At 47.1% G+C, this 23,531-nt stretch overlaps 1 protein-coding gene across 3 annotated transcripts in view; it reads left to right on the top strand.

The window, feature by feature from the left end:
• The window catches only part of ASH1L (ASH1 like histone lysine methyltransferase), an 85,134-nt gene that overhangs the window by 11,621 nt on the left and 49,982 nt on the right, over positions 1-23,531 (top strand). For all 3 annotated transcript variants that reach the window (XM_061606769.1, XM_061606767.1, XM_061606768.1), the window contains one exon: positions 12,181-17,005. In XM_061606769.1, the coding sequence (XP_061462753.1) occupies positions 12,181-17,005 (4,825 nt within the window). The remainder of the gene's footprint in view (positions 1-12,180; positions 17,006-23,531) is intronic.

The raw sequence follows: 23,531 nt of genomic DNA, 5'->3' as shown, positions 1-23,531 counted from the left end.
ACTCCCATAATCCCTGATCACTGGGCATGCCAGCTATGCCATATTGATTTACTATATTGATTTATTGTTTTATTGATGTATCCTTATATTGTATTTTGATATTTGTGTCTTCTGTAAGCCGCCTTGAGGGCCTTGGGCCGAAAGACAGGGTATAAATAAATAATAATATCTACAGTAATAATATCAACAACATCTAGAGGGCCACGGCTTCCCCACCCCTGTTGTAGGAGGCCATTGTGAGCCTTTGGGCTGATCCAGCAGGACTCATCTTAATATTCTTATAAGAGGGCAAAATTCTAAGTTTCTGAGCTCTTTGTGTTTTGGAATCTAATCCCCCCCCCCAGGGTTGATTGACCTTATGAGGATAGTGAGCAGATATGGAATATTATGAGGAAAGTGCAATTCTTACTCTCACCCATTCTTCCCCTTGACTGTTTTTCCCCTCATCTGTTGAGATTTATATTGTAAGCTCCTTGAGGCAGGGGCCTGTTTTCTCCTTCTGGTAAGGCATCATGTGTGCCACTGAATGGGGCTGCAGTGTTTCATCAGTGTAATCCAGGCTTTCCCAACCACAGTAGTTATCATCCTGACTATTAGCCATGTTGGTTGAAGTTGATGGGAGTTGAAACTGAAAACGTCTGGAAGGCACTGAATTGGGGAAGGGTGGCTTAATCAGTTAAAAAGCTTTCATTGACGAAAAAGGTGCCTCTAAGCAGGGATTTTTTAAAAAGCTGTGGGTGCTAAGGGGCATCTTAGAAGAGGCATTCCCCTATTTCTCATTGAAGAGAATACCTCTTCTAAGATGAGACACCTGAAAATAAAATAAAAAATTCTTTGCATCTGTTTGCATGAAAGCTCAATTGATCGATCAAAATTCGTAGGATTTGCTGGCTGAAGGGGACTGTTACTGGCAGCCTGAAGATCACTGTGGAAAGAATGTTTTTAACTGTGTGTTAGAATGTTTTTAATTGTATTTGTGGTTTGGAATGTGTTTAACTGTGTGTTAGAAGGATTGTATTTTTCTTGTTGAATGGTTTTGTTTATGTTTGCTGCCCTGGGCTCCTTCGGGAAGAAGGGCAGGATATAAATTCAATTAATAATAATAATATCTTAAGTAGGTGGCTGTCCTAGGAACAGTGCTTATAGAAATAATGATTGAGAGCCAATGGTTAGAGTGTTGGACTAGGACCTGGTAGACAAGGGTTCAAATCCCCACTCAGCCATGAAGTTCACTGGGTGACCATGAGCCAGTCAAGTCTCTCAGTTTCACCTACCACACAGGGTTGTTGTGGGGATAAAATGGAGAGGGAGGAGAACCATGTACTGTATGCCACCTTTAGCTACTTGATGGGAAAGTGGGATATAAATGTAATAAAAATAAAACAATAATTAGTATGTGCATACTGTATATAGGGGGAATGCAAATTATTTTATTTATTTTAGGGGATTGATATACTGCCCTTCATCTGAGATCCTGGGGTAGTTTTGCATAATAAAAGGTAATAATAAAAGACAGCCAGTGTGGTGTAGTGTTTAGAGTGCTGGACTACGACCTGGGAGACCAGGGTTCGAATCCCCACACAGCCGTGAAGCTCACTGGGTAATCTTGTGCCAGTCACTGCCTCTCAGCCTCAGACTGAACCCGCTCTGACTACCGCTTACCATGAAAACACTATTCATAGGGTCACCATAAGTCGGGATTGACTTGAAGGCAGTCCATTTCCATTTTTTCAGTCATAAAAACCAAAGAAAGCACTAATTAAAACAGGAGACAGATCTGAAATGCCTGTGGAAATAAAAAAAATTAAAAAACCTTTTGGCTGGTGCCTAAAGAGTGATGGCGTGCACATTAGGCAAGCCTCTCTGGGGAAGGAGTTCAACAAAATGAGCACAACAGCCAAAACAATCCCTCCCTCACCATTATTGCCACCTGCTTTGCCTCCAGCTGTAGTGGGCCATAAAGAAGAGGATTGGTTTATGACTGCAACATCCAGGCAGGTTGCTATGAAGATAGGAACCTGGGACCTAAGTCATCAATTACACACAACAGCAAAAATCAATTTGAAGCCCTTTTGCTTCATCTGGTTGGAATTCTCTCCCAGGCGCTTTTATGCCAAGCTTTTAAATAACAGGTATGGGATCTGGCCCTCCAGAGGTGGTTGGGACTCCCATCAGCCCCATCCAGCATAGCCAGTGGTCAGGAATGGTGGGAGTTGTAGTTCAGCAACCCCTGGAGGGCCGCAGCTTCCCCATTCCTGTTTCAAATAGTAACTCAACATAGCCAACTTGCATAGCCGCCCAAGTTGATCAAGTCTTTCCTCCAAGCAACCAGGCAGGGAAACTTCACAAATGTGATATCCTTCCCTTTAGATGATTACCACGGCTGGGCAGGTTGAAATTTTTTTAGGCTAGTAATTCTTGGGGGTTTACTTGCAAAGCTGCCTTGTATGCTCCATGGAAGCGCGGAAAGGCCAGAGTGTTATTTTTAGCATGTAGTTATTTTCTGCCCTGTAAGCCTTGGGGGAGCAGTCTTTAAAAAAACTTTTTGTTTGTATACTGTTTGGTATTTTTCAAAGCACTTTATTATTTTCAAAGATCAAACGTTTGTAAAACTGATACACGTGGAGTCTTAGCAGCCTTAGTATCTGGCGTGTCTTATAATATTTATCATCTAGATATCTTGGACGACATCTCCCATCCATCCCAGCCAGCATGGCTAATAGGGAGAATGCAAGTTTTAATCCAAAACATCTGGAGGGCGCCAGGTCGAGGAATGCTGCAGTATAACTCTGCAAGGTAGATCGTTATTCCCAGCATAAATTGGAAAGTGTGAGATAATAGATGACATGCAGCACAGTGGAGAAGGGTGAGGCGGCTGCCACGCACTGTGCACTTTGGGTGCCACGAAAGGACAGCAGGTTATCAAGTTGTGTAGCTAGTGTGTTATTCATCCCTGGGGGTGTCCTTTCAATTTCTTGCCTTAGGCCCTAAGGTGGCATTTCCTAATGAGACCGGAAGTTGAACCCAGGGCTTGCATGGTGCAATAGAGTTTAATGAAATTGCACAGGTCCTTTTACGTTTTTAAGGTGTCCCTTCCAACATGAAAAAAAAGTGTCAGCATTCTGATGAGGCAAGATCCGTTAAGTCTGACTACCTGAGAAGCCAGAAAGGAGGGTAGAAGGAAGGGTGCAATATACAATAAACTGCTGCCTAATTTGTTACATAATTGCTCTTGCAATAGCCTTTCAAATACTGCATAAGCAGCATAAGATTTTGTTGCTTGGTTGTTTTTTGATAACTTTGTCCAGGTGTGTGTGTGAACAGTGACTGAGACAGAGGAGTGCCAAATTGTAGGTTCTGAACAGATTTGCTTTCATCCCCACCCCCTTTCTTGGGCTGTGTAGTTAATATTGGAGCTGGCAGCAAATGGCAACGAAATGCTAGAATTCTTTTTTAAAAATTAAGCATCAATCAGAGTTGAGACAGCATCTGGACTTTGTGAGGGCCCATTTACATCATGTAGGAAAGCCAAGATTGTTTCAGAGGTTTGGTATCTCCTGGATTGATACCATCAGTCATCCATTCTCGTTACCCATTTATGTGCACAGAGCACCTTGTTGGCAAGCATTTTTTAAAGTCTGCCTTCTGCTTCATGGAGGTATCATTTATCCTAGGTTGTCCCTAATTATTCAGGACTCTCTTCTCCAGTGCTCTGCCTTCTGGATTAATCTAATGGTTAATATCTAAGATGGGGGTTACTGTGATTGGAGCTGGCCTCAAAGCCACACCCTCTGATCTAGAAACCATGCCCCCTAATTGCAGAGAGATGTTGGCTGCCTGTGGTTCCCCACTGGGGACAGAAATATATTCTGTATATGCTCAAAAGTGTTCTCTCCATGAGCTGTATGTTACAGGGTTGGACTCTGTTTCAAATTAAACTAGTACTCAAGGGAATATAGGGGAGGACAAGGCAACAGAATGATTTCCTGAGTGCTGGCCATGTGTTTCCCTTAACCATGAGGACTAGAAGCTTGCCTTTAAAAAGAAAGAAAGAAAACAAGACTCTTGGAATGCTGAAATCTGACCCATATCCGGCGCTTGCATGTGGGTGGGCTTAGTCCTACTTGGACCTTTACTGCTGGTAACATAAGCTGCTTGTTACCTGCGTACCAATGCATCTGCCCAAGGCCTTGCAAATGTATATATATATTTGCCTCCTTTGTCTTTGTTTGTGACATGCTCAGCCACTTGGTAGGTATCTTTTTTCTCCCCCCCTTTCTTTCTTCCCTGGGAAATCGCAAATCCAGGAGCTGCAGCAGCAGAGCAGTTTGTTGCTTGAGGCGCAGATGGGCAAACGCAGCCACTGGAATATTCCACCTATTTATAGCCAAACAGTGTTGAGACTATTCCAGTCTCGGGGATGATGTGGAGTCACGAAGGTGACAGCAACAAGCTCTTCACTGGCAGCTGCAACGTGATGCAGTTGAGACAATGAAACAAGATGGAACCTTGCCTCTGTTCTCAAGGCTCCTCATTTCCCTGAGAAACTGCTGAGCGCAGGTATCTTTTCGATCCTTGCAGCGTCCTTGGCTATGCAGGTGAATGCTGCAGAAGTCTCTTCACCGCTGGCTGTACAGCAGCCTGCTTCTGAAAAAATAGCAAGGTGGAGAGCCCTTCAGCTTTTATAGCGCATGGGGTGGGGGAAAGTATGTGTGCAAATCGCATTTTCTTCCGAGCCAAAGCTCTGCCGTGGCACGTAAACAAAGATGTGTTAAGAGCTATATATGTGTGTGTGTGTGTGTGCATTTTGCATCCATGCATTCAGATTCAGGGGGGGCAAAGGCCATCATCATCTGGGGCTTCTGTGAGGAGCTGATCATAAAAGTGTGTGCCTTCTGCAGGGTGCTATAGATTCAAAGGCAGCCGTGCCATGAGGCAGCCAGGGCGAGGCAACAGTCTTGGATAGCAGATGCTGGGTGGTGTTAAGAGCAGCAGAGGGCGAGATGCACAGACCTGAGCCAAGGGCCACTTCCATTAGAAAGCTCTCCCAAGCAACTCCCTTTCATTTTAATATGGCTTGTGCAGGAGAATTTCCCAGTGGATGATGTCCTACTTTAGCAGGTCTCAGGGGCCCAATTCAGATTTTCTTTAGCCAGCACCAGGATGTCTGACCAGCCCTGTGCAGCTTTCATGTCCTTCATACTATTGACAATTGATTATTATTACTCGTAATAATATGTGTTCCTCATTTAAATTACATCAGGACAGGAAATGGCACTGATTAAGTGGAAATGTGTTAGAAGCTGGGAGGAGGGGGCACAGATAATTTGCATGTCATGCCCATATGGCTTCATAGAGCTTTTCCTGGCATTCAAGGGAAGGGGGGTGGCCTTACCTCACAGAGAACTTGGCTGGATGGCTGCATAGCTGCATAGCTTTGGATCATAATATTTCATATTTGCATAGCGCTTTAGTGTGTTAAAAGCAGATGACAGATGTTATTTTAATCTTTACAACAATGCTATAAGGTAGGTCAGTCTTGTAAATCCCCATTGTTTGGGGTTCAGAGTGAGAGCATGTAAGCCTTTTAATGTGTTTTTATCCTGCCCTTTCTCTAAGGAGCTTAGGGTAGCGCATGCAGTCATGACCCTGTTTCTTTCCTCCTGAGGAAAGGTGACTGAAACATGTTCACCCAGTGAGCTTCATGGCCGAGTAGGGATTTGAATCTGTGTCTGGCTGATGACAGTCCAATATACTCACTGTTCATAACCTCCAAGTTAGATTATTGCAATGAGCTCTGCGTGGGGTTGCCTTTGAAGATGGTTCAGAAACTGCAGCTTGTGCAAAATGCAGCAGCCAGATTGGTAACAGGGACCAGACTGTTCGAACGTATAAAACCGATTCTGGCCGGCTTACATTGGCTGCCTGTTTGTTTCCAAGCCTATTCAAGGTGCTGGTTTTAACCTAAAAATCCTTACACAGTTTGGGACCACAATACCTGACGGAACGCCTCTCCTGACACAAACTCACTGGTACACTATGCTCAACATCAAAGGTCCTCCTCCGGGTGCCTACTCCGAGGGAAGCCGGGAGGCTGGTAACAAGGGAGAGGGCCTTCTCAGTGGTAGCCCCCAAATTATGGAATGATGTTTCTGATGAGGTGCGCCTGGCGCCAACACTGTTACCTTTTCAGTGCTAGGTCAGTACTTTTCTCTTCTCCCAGGCATTTTTTAACAGCATTTGAATAGCACGTTTTTAACTTGCTTATCGGTTTTTATGGGTTTTAATTTGGTATGGTTAAACTTGTATACTTGTTTTTAATGTTTTTAATTGTTGTAAACCGCCCAGAGAGCTTTGGCTATGAGGCGATGTATAAATGCAATAAATAAATAAATAGGGAAGGGCAGTGGCTCAATGGCAGAGCATCTGCTTTGCATGCAGAAGGTCCCAGTTTCAATCCCTAGTGCCATCTCCCTGCCTGAAACCCTGGAGGGCCTCTGCCAGTCAGTGTAGACCATACTAAGCTAGATGGACTGTTGGTCTGACTTGATGTTAGGCAGTTTCAATCAACCCTGGCTTGTTTAGTGTCTCCTGGCAAGGTCATAGGGGTTCATAAATAAAGGCTGGAGTTTAGAAGGTTTCTAACTAATGGAAATACAGGAATGGCTCCATCTAATCCAGCATGGTGGGTTGTTTTGTTTTTTTAGCCACTAAGTGACCTTCTAGGTGCCTCCGGGCTCTGGCGAGCAGGACATAGAGGTGATATCCCCTATTCAAGGTTTTTGGTTGGCCTTGCTGGCCACACTAAAAAAATACGGTTTGCCAGACCCCCCTGCCTGTCAAGCCCCAGGTATACACCTCATCGGCCTTTCCCGACGGAAATGCAGATGAGAAAGGAAGTGTTCCAGCTCGGGCACCATTGCTTGAAAGTGGCCCACGTGCCTTCAGGCAGCAAGCATCCAAATCTCCTCCCATCCACTTTTCTCCTCCAGAGCAGGAAAGGCTGGAGTGTGTGTGGGAGGGTTACTGGGTTGCCATGGTTCTCTGGGCTTTTTGGCCACACAGCTCCCAAACAACCCCCAGTCTTCTTACCAGCTTCAGAGCTGGAGGAGGTTGTGGCGATTACCACACCACCAATGGAACGATCCCGGTTCGATTCTCCAGCTTCATAGAGGGGAAGAAAGCTGACCGCTCGCCAGAGAGCACCAACACACTCACCATGGCGAGCATAATTGCCGAAGCCTGATCCTCTTATTTGTCCCCAGCATCTGGCATTCAGAGGAATGCTGCCTCTGCATGGAGTTTCCGTTTAGCTACTGTGGCTAAATGACTAATAGATCGGTCCTTCGTGATCTTCTCTTTTTAAAAAGCAATCTAAGCAATTAGTTACTATAACTTAGGGTATTGCATGTTGGGGCAGACCTAGGATACTAAGGGTTATGAGGTAGGGGCCGGGCAGGTGGATCACAGTGTCTCTACGGTGCAGATTTGGGGAACCTTTGGTGCTCCAGATGTTGCGGAATGCCAGCTCCCTTCATCCCTGGTGATTCACCATGCATGCTGGGGTTGATGGGAGTTGTAGTTCAGCAACATCAGCTATGGAGGATCATTGTGAAGGTGTGACATGGGATTGTTGACTCTGGCCTTGGCAGGGGTCACCTTCCAGGATCGGGGAGCAGAGATGGGGAGCTGGCTGTCAGTCCAAGTGAGCCTGAAGCATTTGTGTGCTCCACACCAAGAGCCAAGTTCCAAAACGAGAACTGGAAGAGTTGGGTTCCAGAGTAGCAACCCACGATGGGGGACAGGAACTTAGGCAAGCATTGCCCTCCCATCGGAGATGAGTTGCTTAGGCTGGGGAGTAAGCTGTGAGGCCAGAGTTTTATAGGGCCTGAAGGACAGGGATTGTCCCTAGGGGTCAGTTGGGCTGCGTAACCAGGCAGGCCGATAACCACAGCCTTCGATGTTGCCCTCAGAGGCTTTGGGTTGTCTGCTAGGCCTTCCAGGGAAACAGATTAGTGATGACACAGGAGGTAAGGCACCAGATCCTGACCCTTAAAAGCCCAGAGCCCCATTTCAAGAGAAGATTCCACCTGCTGCCTTAACGGTGGTCCTGGTCCTGGTCTGAGTGGCTAATGGTGTTAGTAAGAGGTGGGGGATCGTTTCCAAGGCCTGTGCAGCGCCAATGATGGCTTGGAGAGCTTTCCCCTCCCTACAAGAGGAAGTAAAATATTAAACCTGTGGCCCAGCTTAAGTCTGAAAGAAAAGCAAGCCGGGGGATGAGAAAACACAGCAGATAGCAGTTGGGGGGGGGCGGAGAAAACCTGCCTCAACAAGCTACGGAGCCCAGTCAGGATAATGTTTTCCCCTTGGGAGCATGCTGTGCTCGGCTCAGCGTACTTACGCCGTGCCGAAGCACGAGCTGAAAGGCTTGCTCTTTTGCCATGTAAGGGAGCCCCAGCCACCCTTGGTGGCTATTTTTGGGAATGAGAACAGGGCCCTTGCTTTTGACTCCAGTGCCGTAGGGGCAGGTTGAGGCTGCCTGCTTCCATACGTGGTGCATGCAAAGAAAGCAGGAGCCTTCCTCTCTTTCTCCCTGCAACTGTTAAGGCTGTAAGAATTTACATACTATTGCAGCTGCTGTAGCGAGGCTGGGCTTGGTGCCAGACTCCCCTCCCCCGCTTTGCTAAAAAAAAATGCCTCCAGCGCCAACAGCTTTCAAAGTAAACAACTGAATGGGATCTAGGGGTATCCACTCCTTTGTCTGTCTGTCTGTCACAGCAGGGCCTAGAGTAGCAACTGAGCCTGGTTAGGGTTCAAGGCAAGCAACTGGTGAGATGAGAAGGGAAGCCCAAAGTTGGGAGGAGATCAAGGCCCTGCCATGCAGAGCCTACAATTGTTCTCGAGTTGTACGCTAATGGAGAGGTGGGGTGCACCATAGTGGCTGAGAGCAGCAGCTGTGAGCCCCGCTCCTGGGCGGCATCCCACTGCAGCCACAAGACTCTTCGGTGGCCTTAGGCAAGCTGCCGTTCTCTCAGCCTCGGCTCTCCATCTGCAAAATGGAATAATAAACTAGACTGCTTTGATCTGTAGAACTGGCACTGTTAACAGGTACCACATAACACTCATTCCACAATTGTGAGACATCAATCTTACGGTGTGGCAGCATCTATGCTTTGGAACTCCCTGCCTGTTGATAAACAGGCAGGTGCCTTCACTGTACTCTTTCAGGAGCCTGCTTAAAACATATTTGTTCAGGCAAGCCTATCCAGACTTATGTGTTTTAATCTGTTGTTAGCTTATAATAATAAATAAATAAATATTATTGATCTTAATGAGTTTTTGGATGTTTTTAAATATTTTTAACTGTCTTTTATTTATGATGATCTTACTTTTGTGTGTGTGTGAACGGCTTTGAGGTTTTCTTACAGTGAAGCGGTATATACATTTTGTTAAATAAAAATAAATAAAATATTGTTAAGACTCCTGATTCCCATCGGCCCTGGCCAGTATGGCCAATGCTTAGGGGGATGATGGGAGTTGTGCTCCAAAACATCTGTAGGGCACCAGGTTGGGGAAGCCTGCCTTCTATTGGGTTATTGTAATATAAAGACTGAGATTGTATTATATGAAACACTCTGAATGTATTGTGGTTTATATCCCGTCTTCCTTCCCTGAGGGAACCAGGGTTGTGGAGTTGGAGTCGGGAGCAATTTTGGATGGAGTCGGAGTCGGTAGAAATGTACCGACTCTGATTCCGACTCCGACTCCTTCATAAATGGCAAATGTATATTAACTAGTAATAACAAATTTACTGTAGTAAAATGGTAGCACAAGGCATTTCATCACCACCACATGAATCCAGAGCCCAATCCCTGGGGCTGATGGGAGTTGTAGTTTTAAAAAGTAACTTTTCCAAGCTCTGCATTCACATGGTGGTGATGAAATGCCTTGTGCTACCATTTTACTACAGTAAATTTGTTATTACTAGTTAATATACATTTGCCATTTATGAAGGAGGAGTCGGACAGTAGAAAAATAGAGGAGTCGGAGTTGGAGTCGAAGGTCTGGTGTACCGACTCCACAGCCCTGGAGGGAACTGAAGTCAGAGTACAGGATGCTTGTTGGCGATCTGTCCAGGGGCTGAGCAGACACAAATCCACTAAAAATCCCAGAAGCTTCCACTGTCACCCTGTTTCATCCACAGAATAACTTGCCCCTTTTGTATTACATTTGTATCCTGCCCTTCCTTCCCAAAATCTCAGATTGGCCTATGTCTTGTTTTCCCATTCTGTATTTGGCATCACTCTGTGCGGAAGGGGGAGAGCGAGAGGGCGCAACTTGACCAAGGGCTACCAAATCAGCTTTTTATGACCCAGTGGGGTTTTGAACCTAGGTCTCTACATGTCAGGCCAACACACCACTGTGTTGGTTCTTACCTTATTTGTGCCAGCACTCTTTCAAATTAGGCTTCACCACTTAACTATGAACACATATATTAAGTTAGGGGCTATTTAGATTATTTGTGCAACAGAATCTGAGGGTGGCAACCTGGTTATTTAACTGGAACTCAAAGATTCAATCATATTTTTGCACATGATGAGGCTTCCTTTTGCCCAAGCTTTTTGCAGAACTTGCCAAGTATTTTGATTTCTCTCTCTCTCTCTCTCTCTCTCTCTTGGCTTTAGTCCCCAAATCTGCCTTCTGTTTTTTAATCTTGTAGTTGGATTGGCTTATTATTTATTGTGATCTGTCTTAGGAGTCCTAAACATGATAGAAAGGTGGGGTATAAATAATAACTTTACTCTGGTAGCCATTAACAGGGAGTTCTGCTTTCCTGGGCCACATGCTTTTGGCTTGGCAAGGGGCTTGTGTTTCTTTTCATTGTCCTTGTTCCAGTGGCCGGTGCTTACTTGCCTCTTCATCCTGTGCAAACGTCTGAGGCTCCTAAGCTGCTGCTGCTGCTTACACTCACAGCACTCACAGCCCAACTCCAGTACCATCTATTTCCTTTCCTTGCCTCTCAGGCTTGCTTGCGTATACTAAATCATGTCTCCAGTTAGACGGTGAGCTCCTTGGCAGACCAGGGGTTGTTCCTCTCTGTGTTCTGGAAATCCCCCATCATTCTGGAGGTGCTGTGAATGAAATATTAATTACCGAAATGTATGAATGAAAGAATTCCTTTGAGTCAATAAATTGTACAGCCCTAGCAATGAGAGGTGGGCATGCTCTCAAATAGTGAGAGAATTTCAAAAAGGAGAGGGCGGAGGGGGTGAGTGCAATCTTTTAGCAGCATTGGAAAGGTCCCAAGTACCTGGTTTTTCCAGGCTTCTCATAGCTCTGGCCAGCAATTAGTTTTGCAAAGACCTTGACCCCCCCTTCCACGCAAAGTACCCAGCCAACAATGCTATAGAGCAGGGATGGGGAACCTGTGGCCCTCCAGATGTTGCTTAAACTACAGCTCCCATCATTGCGGGCTATTAGCCAGTGCTGGGAGTCCAACAACCTCAGGAGGGCCACAAGTCCCCCCCCCACTGAAGTTAATTGCTCTCTCCCCGGCCCCTTTTCACTCTAGCCTTGTCAGCTGAGGGCCAGATCTGGTGCAGCGCCCTCTGTTTGCGGACTCCCATCCTAAACCCGTTAGTGCTAAGACACAGTAACTTCAGTATTGTCTTAGCTCTGTACAGACCTTGGTCTTTGAAATCTCTGTGCTGCCTTCTAGGAATTTGAATCCCCCCCCCCTGCTGTGCCTCTGAGAAACCACACTCCGCTCCCTGTTCTCCTAAGCCCCTAGTTTTTTAAAAAAGGTGCTAGGAGTTTGACTTGTGCCTTTGGAAATCAAAAGCCACCTTTCAGTGTTGGTGCAATCCTTTCTGTCCCTTACACTCCCGTCTTTTTGCCCCACGGATACCTCTTTCTCTTTCCCTTGGCCCTCCCCTGGTTTCAAGCCCTTCAGTACTTCCCAAATAGAAGTGGCTCGTTAGCCAAAAAGCAAGGCCTGTGTCCACGTTGCCAGTAAAGCAGCTTGGGAAAATATCAAAACTTGATCTACCTCTGGCCCACACAACTGAAAATATTTTTCCAAGCCCTGCCATTGTAAACCAATATGATACAAAGAATGCATTTTTCTTTTGCTCTCGCTTGGATGCTTACAGCTCTTTTTCTTCTTCTTTAAACTTACAGGACCCACCAAAGCTGTACAAGAAGGGTGGAGAAGCCACAGCAGCTGCTGACAGCTGCATAGCTGAGGGCAGGGTGAGAGAAAGCAGCCCTCTTTCGAAGAAACTCTCACCGCTGCGCTCCGAAGCGACAGATTATGGGAAATCGCCTGCGCCTCCCATTCCAGTTGGTAGCCGTGATTCCAACTCAAAGGACAGAGCTCAGATTAACGGAGCCCCAACCGTGACAGAGAAACTGGCGCAGCTTATTGCAACTTGCCCCCCATCAACGTCTTCCAAGACGAAGCAAAAGAAGCCCTTCCTGGGGATTGCTTCTGGATTTGCTAAAGACTCTGGAAAGAAGCTCCCAGCGGTTGGGGCTGCGACTGCGTCGGCGAGCAATGACTTCTTAAAGAAACCACTTGGAAGTGGCGCTATGGGTGTTGCTTTGGGTAACAAGGAGTTTGCAAAGAAGTTGCCTGGGACCAGTAGCGGTGCTGGGCTAACCAGCAAGGACTCCGGGAGCAAAAAGCAGCCAGGGACGTGCCCCAGCATGGCTGGGCTAGTTAGCAAGGAGTGTGGGAAGAAGCCACCAGGCCTTGGCACTCCAATGGGATTGGTCAGCAAGGAAAGTGGACGGAAACCACTGTTGACTGGCATGCCGGTTGGGCTTGTCAGCAAGGATTCTGGGAAAAGGCTGCTGGGTACTTGCAATCCAGTTGGGTTAGTAAAGGATTCTGGGAAAAAGCCGCTTGGGACTGTCTGTCCACCTGGATCAGTGAACAAAGACCCTGGAAAAAAGCTCCCAGGACCTGGCAGTCCAATAGGATTGTTTAATAAGGATGGTGGGAAGAAGCATCTTGGGTCAGATGGGCCGATTGGATTGGTTAGCAAGGACTCTGGAAGGAAGCTGCCGGGGTTTGGGACTCCGAGTGTATTGGTTAATAAAGACTCTGGGAAGAAGCCGCCGGGAGCTAGCAGCCCAATTGGGTCGATTGCTAAAGAATCCGGAAAGAAGCCGCTGGGGGTTGGCTTTCCAGCTACTCTGGCTGCAAAGGACCCTGGGAAGAAACTGGCAGGCGGCAGCAGTCTATGTGGGCTGGCGAATAAGGACTTGGGGGCTCTGAAAACCGACGCTGCTAACCCCTCCTTAGAGCCCTTCAAACGGTTTTGTGGTACAAACCCCATAAGTCTCAAAAGTCCTCCACCCCCAGGCCTCTTGAAAGACAATGGTGGCAGTAAACCTTTTGAGAAGCACGTTGCAAGGCAGAGTAAAGAGTGCGTCCCAGAAAAGTTGACGGTTCAGAAAGAAGACTTGGGTGGAGGCAAGGAGGGGGCCTGTAGTCAGCAGGACAGTTCCTCATCCAACGAAAGGGGCACGTTTGAAATGTCCAAGCACGATAAGCAACTGCCAGTGTATTGCACTTCCCCTGAATTCAGGACTTCAGGAGGCGCTTCTGATATATCTGCAGCCAAAACTCCCTTTAGTGCTGTGGGGGAGGGGGGCCTCCCGTCTCCCTCCCCGGCTGCCTCTGTCACTGCTCTAACGCGTAGCCCCACAGCAACCTTGGCTCAGTTAGCTTCCAGCTCCTCACATTTAAACAACACACCCGACCTCTTAGGAGGAATTTCTGAGCAGATTAGTAAGACCCCATTTGCCTCTGACACTACGCGCTCAAGTCTGAACAGGGCGCCAAATCCTGGCTTGCATGCCGCTGGCAAAGGGCTTGGTAGGGAATTAAGCAATTCCAAAGCTGTCCGTGCAGATGACCCTAAACCTAGCCCTACTGTAGGCAGAAAGCCCGGCTTGGCAACTGAATCAAACGTCCGTGCCACCGTTGCCCCTTCGGTGGTCAGCTTCTCCAGTTTATTTAACAATAGGCCCTTTCTAAAGATGAGTGCCATGGCTGCGTCAGGGAAGCCCTGCCAAGGAGCAGAAGCCCTGAGCAGCAGTAGAGGTGGTCCACAAATGACGCATTTAAAGAAAAGGAAAGGAAGGAAGCCCCGCTGGACTAAGGTAGTCTCTAGGAGCACTTGCCGGCCTCCCAAAGGTCTGGAGCTGGGGAGGCCTGAGCTTTTCAAAAACACTTCTTGCAACGTACTGTCAAACAGTAGCCTAGATCAGGCCAAGCTCTTCAAAAGCGCAGGCCCACCTTCCTTTGCCGAGCACACATTTGTCAAGCGTCAGCTGCCCAAGCTCAGCAAGTCCAGCAGCATGCAGCCCCTCTCCCTGCTAAGCAGCGTTGAGAAGGAACCGAGCAAATTTTACAGCCCCCACATGCAGGCTTCCATTGGGTGCATCCCAGACGACTTGTTGCCTGAAATGTACAAGTCCAAAAGGGGCAGGTCGAAATCCAAAGAGATGCCCCACCTGGAAGGCCCCCCGAAGCGGACCTTGAAGATCCCCGCCTCAAAAGTCTTCTCTGTGCAGTCTAAGGAGGAGCAAGAGCCTCCCGTCTTGCATCCAGAGGTCGAAATACCGTCTCTGCAGCAGAGCCTCACGGAGCAAGCTTTCCCAAAGAAGAGAGGCCGGCCGAAAAGGCAGAGCAGATCAGGGGTCAAGATGAATCCTCCCGTCCTCTCCGTGGCGCCCTTTGTCACCGTGGACAGTTCCAAAAAGCTAGAGTCTGAAAGTGACTACCAGCAGCAGAGCGGGAATTTCTTTGAAGCGACGAGTCAGATGGCAGACCCCGAGGAGCCTGGGAAAGCAACTGCCTGCAACATGACTGACCTTGAGGTAGAGCCGGACCGACAGGACACCAAGCGCAACAATGGGCAGCTGATGAAAACCATCATCAGGAAAATCAACAAGATGAAGACGTTGAAACGTAAAAAGCTCCTGAATCAAATCCTCTCATCTACTGCAACTGAGCCAAATAAAGGGAATGTGCAATCCAAGCTCCACACGACCGTGTCGACCCTCGCTGCCACATTTAGCTCGAAACTAGGCCAGCAGATCAATGTCAGCAAGAAAGGAACAATCTACATAGGAAAGAGGCGAGGTAGGAAGCCGAAAGCCGTCCTGAATGGTATCTTGGCTGTTAATTCTGACAGCTTGACTGTTCTTGAGAAATCTGCCCAGCAGGCAGCAGGGATAGCGCTAGGGCAAGCAGTGCCCCCTTTGCTGCCTTCAGCTGTGAATAGCCCCGAGATTCTCCCTTCGCCCGTTTGTTCTCAGTCGTCAGGGGTGAGCGGAGGGCAAAGCCCTGTGAGCGGCGATATGGGCTTTGTGGAGCCCAATTCAGTGCCCTATTTACATCTCCACTCCAGGCAGGGGAGCATCATTCAGACCCTAGCTATGAGAAAGGCCTCGAGAGCCAGGAGGAGGCTCTCCCCGCCTACCCTTCTACCAAACTCCCCGTCCCACATGAGCGAGCTCAGCTCATTGAAGGAAGCCACTCCGTCGCCAATCAGCGAGTCCCACAGCGATGAGACCGTTCCCAGCGATAGCGGGATCGGGACCGACAACAACAGCACTTCCGACCGGGCGGAGAAGTTCTGCGGCCCGAAAAAGCGGCGGCACTCCTTTGACCACATCTCCGTCGTGGCCCCTGATGCCTCGACGGTCCTGAGCAGCCTCAAGGAGAAACACAAGCACAAGTGTAAGCGCCGGAGCCACGACTACCTGGCCTACGACAAAATGAAGAGGCAGAAGCGGAAGAGGAAGAAGAAGTATCCGCAGCTGCGGGGCAGGCAGGATCCGGATTTCCTGGCCGAGCTGGAGGAGCTGATCAGCCGCTTGAGTGAGATCCGGATCACGCACCGGAGCCACCATTTTATCCCCCGGGACTTGTTGCCCACAATTTTCCGCATCAACTTCAACAGCTTCTACACTCATCCGACCTTCCCTTTGGAACCTTTGCACTACATCCGAAAGCCCGACTTGAAGAAGAAGAGAGGCCGCCCCCCAAAAATGCGTGAGGCCATGGCAGAAATGCCCTTCATGCACAGTCTCAGTTTCCCCCTCTCTGGTACCGGATTCTACCCCTCTTATGGTATGCCTTACTCACCTTCTCCTCTTGCAGCCACTCCTATTGGCTTGGGCTATTACGGGCGGTACCCGCCAACCCTCTACCCGCCTCCGCCTTCCCCTTCGTTTAGCACCCCGTTGCCCCCTCCGTCTTACATGCACACCGGCCACTTGCTCCTTAACCCCACCAAGTACCACAAGAAGAAGCATAAGCTGCTGCGCCAGGAGGCCTTCCTCACTGCCAGCCGGGCACCCCTCCTCTCCATGAGCACCTACCACCCCACTGTGCCGCCGGAGATGGCCTACGGCTGGATGCTGGAACACAAGCACCGGCACCGCCACAAGCATCGCGAGCACCGTTCCTCGGAGCAGCCTCAGGTCTCCATTGACGCCTTGACGCCCAACGGCCCTTCCCGGAACGTCTTGGAGTCCTTGAAGCGTTACCGGTTCGGGAAGGAGGCAGCCGGTGAGAGGTACAAGCATAAGGAGAAGCACCGGTGCCACATGGCTTGCCCACACCTGTCTCCTTCAAAAGGCCTGCTGGGGAGGGAGGAGCAGTGGGTCCGGAGGGAGCCATCCGAGTCCAGCTCCCTCGCCCTGGGGTTGCAGACGCCGCTGCAGATAGACTGTTCCGACGCCCCGCCTGGCCTGCCACTGGGGCGGTTCACGCCGAGTTCCGAACCGGCCAGCAGCGATGAACATACAAACCTTTTTACCAGTGCAATAGGCAGCTGCCGAGTTGCTGGCTCTGCCACAGCTGGGGGGCGTAAAAAACTGTCCGACAGCTCAGGACTCTTCGGCCCCCAAGAAGTGTTGCTTGGCCGGCCCCTCCGAAAGGAGACATTGCCCCCTATGGAGAAGGCCGGGCCAACCCTGTCAGGTAAGAGACCTCACCTGGCGCATATGTCTTGGTGGTGTTGTGTTTGAAAGCATTCTTCCTGTCCATACAGGGTGAGCAAGGTTGGCCCTTCCATCACTTTTCTGTGGCAGCAGGAGGAAGAGAGAGTTTGGGGCCAGGCTGAGGTTGTGGGTAGCTGTGTACAGATCTTGTCTGGGGGTGGTGTTTTCTGGCTGTTGTTCCCTGAGGTTAGGAGCTGGAGCTGGGACAGTTATTTATTCATTATTTAGCTTCATTTGATTTGTATCCTGCCCATTCTGCTAAAGAAGTCTGATGTGCATCGTCCAGAGGGGGCTGCCCTGTGGACCTTCTGCATCTTTATCTTGTATTTTTGTTGTAACAGTATTGTGGGTTGGTTTGTTTTTTTAAATTGCATACCGCTTAGAAAATGTTAAAATAGTAAGCAGTTTATAAATGCTTTTAAGGAAAAAAATATAAAATATTGCAGAGGGTCTTTCCCCATTACCTGCTACCTGATTCTTTCAACTGGAGGCGCCAGAGACTGAACCTGGGACCGTTCTGCATACAAAGCAGGTGTTCTGCCACTGAGCTGTGGCCCCTTCGCTATCCCTGTTTGTGTAAGGACCCATGCCAGAAGGGAGATGCCTGAGCGCACACACTGCCTGGTAGCTCACTAGCAATGTGGTTTGGTGAAGGAGAGCAAGGCCTGAAGATGTAGAGATGCCAGTCTGAACTGGGGGAAATCACAGGTATTTGATGACCCAGACACCTAAACATTTGACGCTCGTAATTATTTCCTAGTAATTGGAAACAATTATTCCACTCTATAGAACGGTCAGTCACTATTCCTCCAGATTGCTGTCTGTTTTTGGAGGGGTGGCCGTGTTAGTCTCTTGTGGCACCTTAAAGACAAAAATATAAATATTATGGCATAAACATTTGTAATCTAGTACCCGCTGTGTCAGTTTCATGAAATGTTATCTTGAGTTACAAGTGTATGTATGCATGATTTTTTGGGGAGGGGCGTTTAAGCAGTGGGGTCAGAGGGAAATTAAGTGTGGAAAGTACAGGGACAGTGATAATTACACAATTAACAATGGTAATTCACAAAACAGTTGTTGATGGCACAGACATCCTAGCATTGGTAAGCCAATTAACGCATACAATGTGCTTGAAATCCTTTGTCTTGTTTCATTCCACAAATGATAGATTTAAGCCTCTTGACACATAGTCATTCAGCAGTTTCACATTACAGTCTCCCTTTGAAGTTGCTTTGTTCCAAGATGGCCACTCTAAGGTCGCTTACAGAATGTCCTGGGAGGTTGAAAAGGCCCCCCATTGGCTTTTGAATATTGCCATTTCTGATCTCAGATTTGCGTCCCTTTATTCTTTTGTGTAGAGACTGGCCTGTTTGTCCTAAGTTAGAATGCAAAAGGGCCCTACTGGCAGATGATGGCACATTGAAAATCAGCAGGTGAATGAACATCCAATGTTGTGGATGACGTTATTAGGTCCTTTAATCATGTTGCCAGAGTTGGGCGTCTGGGTCTGCCGCAGGGGCTGATCCCTTTGTCTGCAACTGTTATGTGGTCTGTTGTTGACAGCGAAGAGCTGTTTTATGTTGCAGGGCTGCCTTTAAACAATTACAGGCCTACCACCCGAAGCCTGCGTGGAAGTGTTAACCGCAAAGGGTCATTGACAATAGTTTGAGTGGTTTCAGCTGGGAGCTGAAGTGACAGCATGGTGTCTAAATGGACACAAATCTGACATCAGAAATGGCAGTATTCAAAAGCCAGTGCGGGGGACGGGACTTTGTGGAGCAAGAGACTTCAAAGGGAGACTGCAGCATGAAACCACTGGATTACAATGTAAAAAGAGGTTCAGTGCTATCACTTGTGGAACGAACCAAGATTGTTAGTTCATATGTGTTAATTGTATGTTTGTGTTGTTGTCAACTGTTCTGTGAATTACCATTATTTGCTGCTATCTGTATTTTTTCTGCATTTTGTTTCCTCTGACTTCACTGTGTACAACCCCCCCCCCCATATGCACACCATGTAACTGAAGATTACTTCCTCCTGCTGGGAGGAAGGGCAGGATATAAATCAAATAATAAATAAATAAATAAATTTATGCCATAACGAATTTGCTAGTCTTGAAGGTGCCACAAAACTCTTCTCTCTCTCTCTCTCTCTCTCTCTCTCTCGTAAACTTGCTAGTTCGGCATACTGAGTGACTATTTGTTATAAACAATTTGGTGAGGCTAGTGACGGGGTTTTTATGGCAAAGGCACCAATGAGCCTCTTGGGTGTTTTTTTTAAATCTGTGATAATATTTCTATACAAAATGGAGTCTTGTGCCACCTTAAAGACTACCAGATTTATTGAGGTATAATCTTTCATGGTTCTGCTCCACAAATGTTTACGCTGCAATAAATATTTTCGTCTCTTGTGCCACAGGGCTCCTTTTTGTTCCTTCTGAAAAAGATTAACACAGCTACTCCTCTAGAATTTGCCAGTGTTGCTACAGTTATTATGGAGGTTGTCTTTTTAAAAATGAGGGCGCTATCCAATTTTACTCATACTTGGACTGCACTTAAGAGTCCATTGATGTCAGTGGGTCTATGTGGTGTAGTGGTTAGTGTTGGACTACGACCTGGGAGACCAGGGTTCAAATCCCCACACAGCCATAATAATAATAAATAAATTTAATTTATGCGTCGCCTATCTGACCAATGGCCACTCTAGGCGATTTACATGTGAAAAATTAAAACACAATACAATAATACATGAAGCTCAAGGGTGACCTTGGGCCACTCACTGCCTCTCAGCCTCAGAGGGAGGCAATAGTAAACCCCCTCTGAATACCGCTTACCATGAAAACCCTATTCAGAGGGACGCCATAAGTCGTAATTGACTTAAAGGCAGTTCATTGCATATTTTCACTCTGAATATGACCAACGTTAGACATTGCTGTGCAAACTAATGTGGATGCACACAAAAGGTCAGGCCTTTAGACCTTGCCAAGAAGCCTCACCCCCCCACTCCAAAATGGTGGTCTATTTGTGCTTCTTACCTCACCCACCAGACATTTGGCTTCTTGCTCCTCTCTCTTTCCTGCAGATGATGCATCCGGTCCCAAAAAACCCCAAGCTTAGCTTCCTTCCCAGCTGAGTGCAACATACTCAATGGGTTAAGTTCGAAAAGCGGGAGGAGAAAACAGGTTGTGTTGGTTAGTGCAGTTCTGGGAATTTCCTGAGGAATTCCATTACCGTGAGTTGAGCTGGCTTGGAGCTGATGAGAAACAGCCTTAATTAGAAGGAAAACAGACATTTCAGGCCGAAGCCTGCTGAGTGCCATCTCTGAATCATTGCCTCTCTGCTAGTGCATTTAATTGGTGAGTCAGATGAAAATGTATCGCTTTCAGTAAGTGCGTTTCCCACAATTGAAACCAGCTGTTTTTCTTTGTGGAAGCAGCTTTTTAGCTCCGTGCTTGGCTCCTTCACCTTTGCTTCCACATCTCAAGCATATCGTGCAGCAGGGGCCTGAAGGGTGGCACTTAGGTAGCACTGAGATCCAACACCTATAGAACATCCTTTGTTCGGCCCATTTTGCACTCTATGCAGCGGCCATTGCAAGCTGATCACCAAGTGTGCACTCAGCTCCCTGACACATAATTTCATGTGATACTCTTTTATTTTAGGGGTGAGGAACCTTTGGCTCTCCAGATGTTGCTGAGCTACAACTCACATCAGCCCCAGCAAGTATAGCCAATGATGATGGGAGTTGTAATTCAGAAACATCTAAAGGGCCAAAGGTTCGCCACACCTGTTCAACATCATCCTTGTCCTTTTTAACATTTGGTTTGTCTGAATTAATGCAAAAAGTGGAGGTAGGGGAAGAATCTTCTTTGAGTTTGAAGTGTCATTGTGCAGTTTCCTCTGCAATGTGATTCCATTTTATTTATATTTATTGTTTGTTGTCGTTATGTGCCTTCAAGTCGACCATGACTTATGGCGACCCTATGAATCAACCACCTCCAACAGCATCTGTCGTGAACCACCCTATTCAGATCTTGTAATTTCATTTCTGTGGCTTCCTTTATGGAATTAATCCATCTATTGTTTGGCCTTCCTCTTTTTCTACTCATTATTGTTTTTTCTAGTGAATCATGTCTTCTCATTATGTGTCCAAAGTATGATAACCTCAGTTTCATCATTTTAGTTTCTAGTGATAGTTCTGGTTTAATTCATTCTGACACCCAATTATAATTGTCTTTTTCGCAATCCATGGTATCCGCAAAGCTCTCCTCCAACACCACATGTCAAATGAGTTGATTTTTCTCCTATCCGCTTTTTTCACTGTCCAGCTTTCACATCCTAAAAGTAAACAAACAATTAAATATAACTAAATATTGTTTGTTTAGTTATATTTAATAGCCTACCTTTTAACCGAATGGGCCCAGGGCAGATTACAGAAATATCCCAATTAAAACAATAAAGCAAGTACAGATTATATTAGAACCATAAACTAATGCCGCAAAACAAAACCAGTAACAGGATTAACAAAAAAAGCTGATGTGTTTTTATAGTTTTTAACATTTTACCGTGCTGATCTTTGACCGTAATAAATGACTGATAGATTGAGAATTAACAAAACAGCAACACACAACATCTAATGGGGGCAAGGGGGGGAAACGAAGTTTAGTTAGAACCTAAAACGTGTGTGCTTTTGCTGGGTTGTGCAGGAAACATTGGTGGCTGGTGGCCATAGGGACTGGTGGGGCGGAAGGCAGGGAGCCCATCGGTAGAAGGAGCCAGAGCCAATGACAGGCAGGACCAGCTAATTCTAGCTTTGTCCCCGTCGTCTGCTTTGCTGAACTCTACGGGGCAACACTGAAACGGAGGGCTGATGATAAGTAACAAGGCAGGCAGTTGGGGGCTGTCTGGGGGCAGCCCGAGGTTAGTGGAGCAGCACCTCATTCCCTGACCCTGCTTTGTCACTGCAGGTACAGTTCTCACACAGCCTGACTAGATGAAAGTGCCTGCAGTGACAGTGGGTAGAAGGGTGAGAGAGGAAAATCCAGCTGTCCTCGGGCACAGGCACACGTGCCCTTCATTGTAAAAGCTAGACCTTCTCATCCCCTGCTTCATACATGAAGGGTGTGTGACACCCGTAGCAGAAACATGGCTGCCCTCATCACATTTAGCTTGGCCCTCCAGATGTCAAAAAACGGCACAAATGCAGGGAAATGGGTTGGACTTCCAAGTTTCTCTGCTGCGCTATCTTCAGTGTTAAGTCTATGTGCACTGTGCATTTAAAGCGCTGTCATACCACTTTAAACAGTCCTGACATCCCCCAGAGAATCCTGGAGACTGCGGTTTGCGAAGGGTGCTGAGAGTTCTTGGAAGACCCTTATAATCCCTCCCGGAGCAACAATTCCCAGAGTTCCCTGGGAAGAGAGATTGTCTGCTAAACCAGAATTGTCGCTCTGTGAGGGGAATAGGGCTCTCCTAACAGAGCTCAGTGTCCTATTGTTCCCAGGATCCTTTGGAGGAAGCCATGGCTGTTTAAAGTGATAGGATATCACTTTTAATGCATAGTGCAGATGGGGCCATATCCTTGATATGCACAGCGCTGCAGGAAAGTTACTGAGACCCCTCTTGCTTAATCTGAAGGCAAAGAGAAATTATCCTTTGTGAGAAAGGAGTCAAAGTTTTCTTCACCTAGCATCCCCTGCTCTCATCCCCACAGCCTACTGGGCCTTCCTTCAGATTGGGCTTTCTTGCCTCCCTGGCCAGCTCTAGGGTCAGCCTTTATTTTGTATGCGCTGCTATAGGCTCCGCCCTTCACAAGATACTTGGCAATGTTGCAAATTTTGAACAGGAAGTCTGTTTTGATTTATTTGGGTGGAGGAACCCAAACAGTTGGGAAACAATTGGAAGCATGTGCAATACTTGCTTTCTTTATCATGCCTGAACTTGATGAACACTCTTTACACCTTTGACACCTGAGAGGTATATTTTTAGAACCCACCCTATTTGTTTGTGATGTGATCTTAGGTTGTTTTCAACTGTTTTTAATCATGTATTTTGAAACTGTTGTGACTTGCCCTGGGGCCTTTGGGTGAAGGGCGGGCAATAAATAACCTTAGGCTACAATCCAATGCATGTCTACTCAGCTCCATTGGGTTCAATGGGACTTCCTCCCACATAAGTGTGAATTGGATTGCAGTCTTAGTTTATGACTTAAAGGACAAGAAAGATGCAATCTGTAATCTTGGTGCATAATATTGTCCTCCTTGGGATATTTGCCAGACTTTGATGTATAAACGTTTGTTAAAATTATTTTTATAAGCATTGTTTTATTAAAATGATCATTACAAATAATGCAACTGTGTTGGAGGTGGAGCTGCTGCACCTGACAGTGCCTAAGCATCTCTTGGTTTTTTGGTTTTTGCTAGTTAGAAAAAGGGTGGGTAAGTGGCTAGCAGGAGAAATACAACAAAAGCTGAACATAAAACCATTGACATGGCAAAAATCTGGGCT

Source organism: Rhineura floridana, chromosome 22 (assembly GCF_030035675.1).
Source record: "Rhineura floridana isolate rRhiFlo1 chromosome 22, rRhiFlo1.hap2, whole genome shotgun sequence".
NCBI lineage: Eukaryota > Metazoa > Chordata > Lepidosauria > Squamata > Rhineuridae > Rhineura > Rhineura floridana.
Note: the sequence above shows the minus strand (reverse complement) of the source record. Positions and strands in the feature narration are given on the sequence as shown.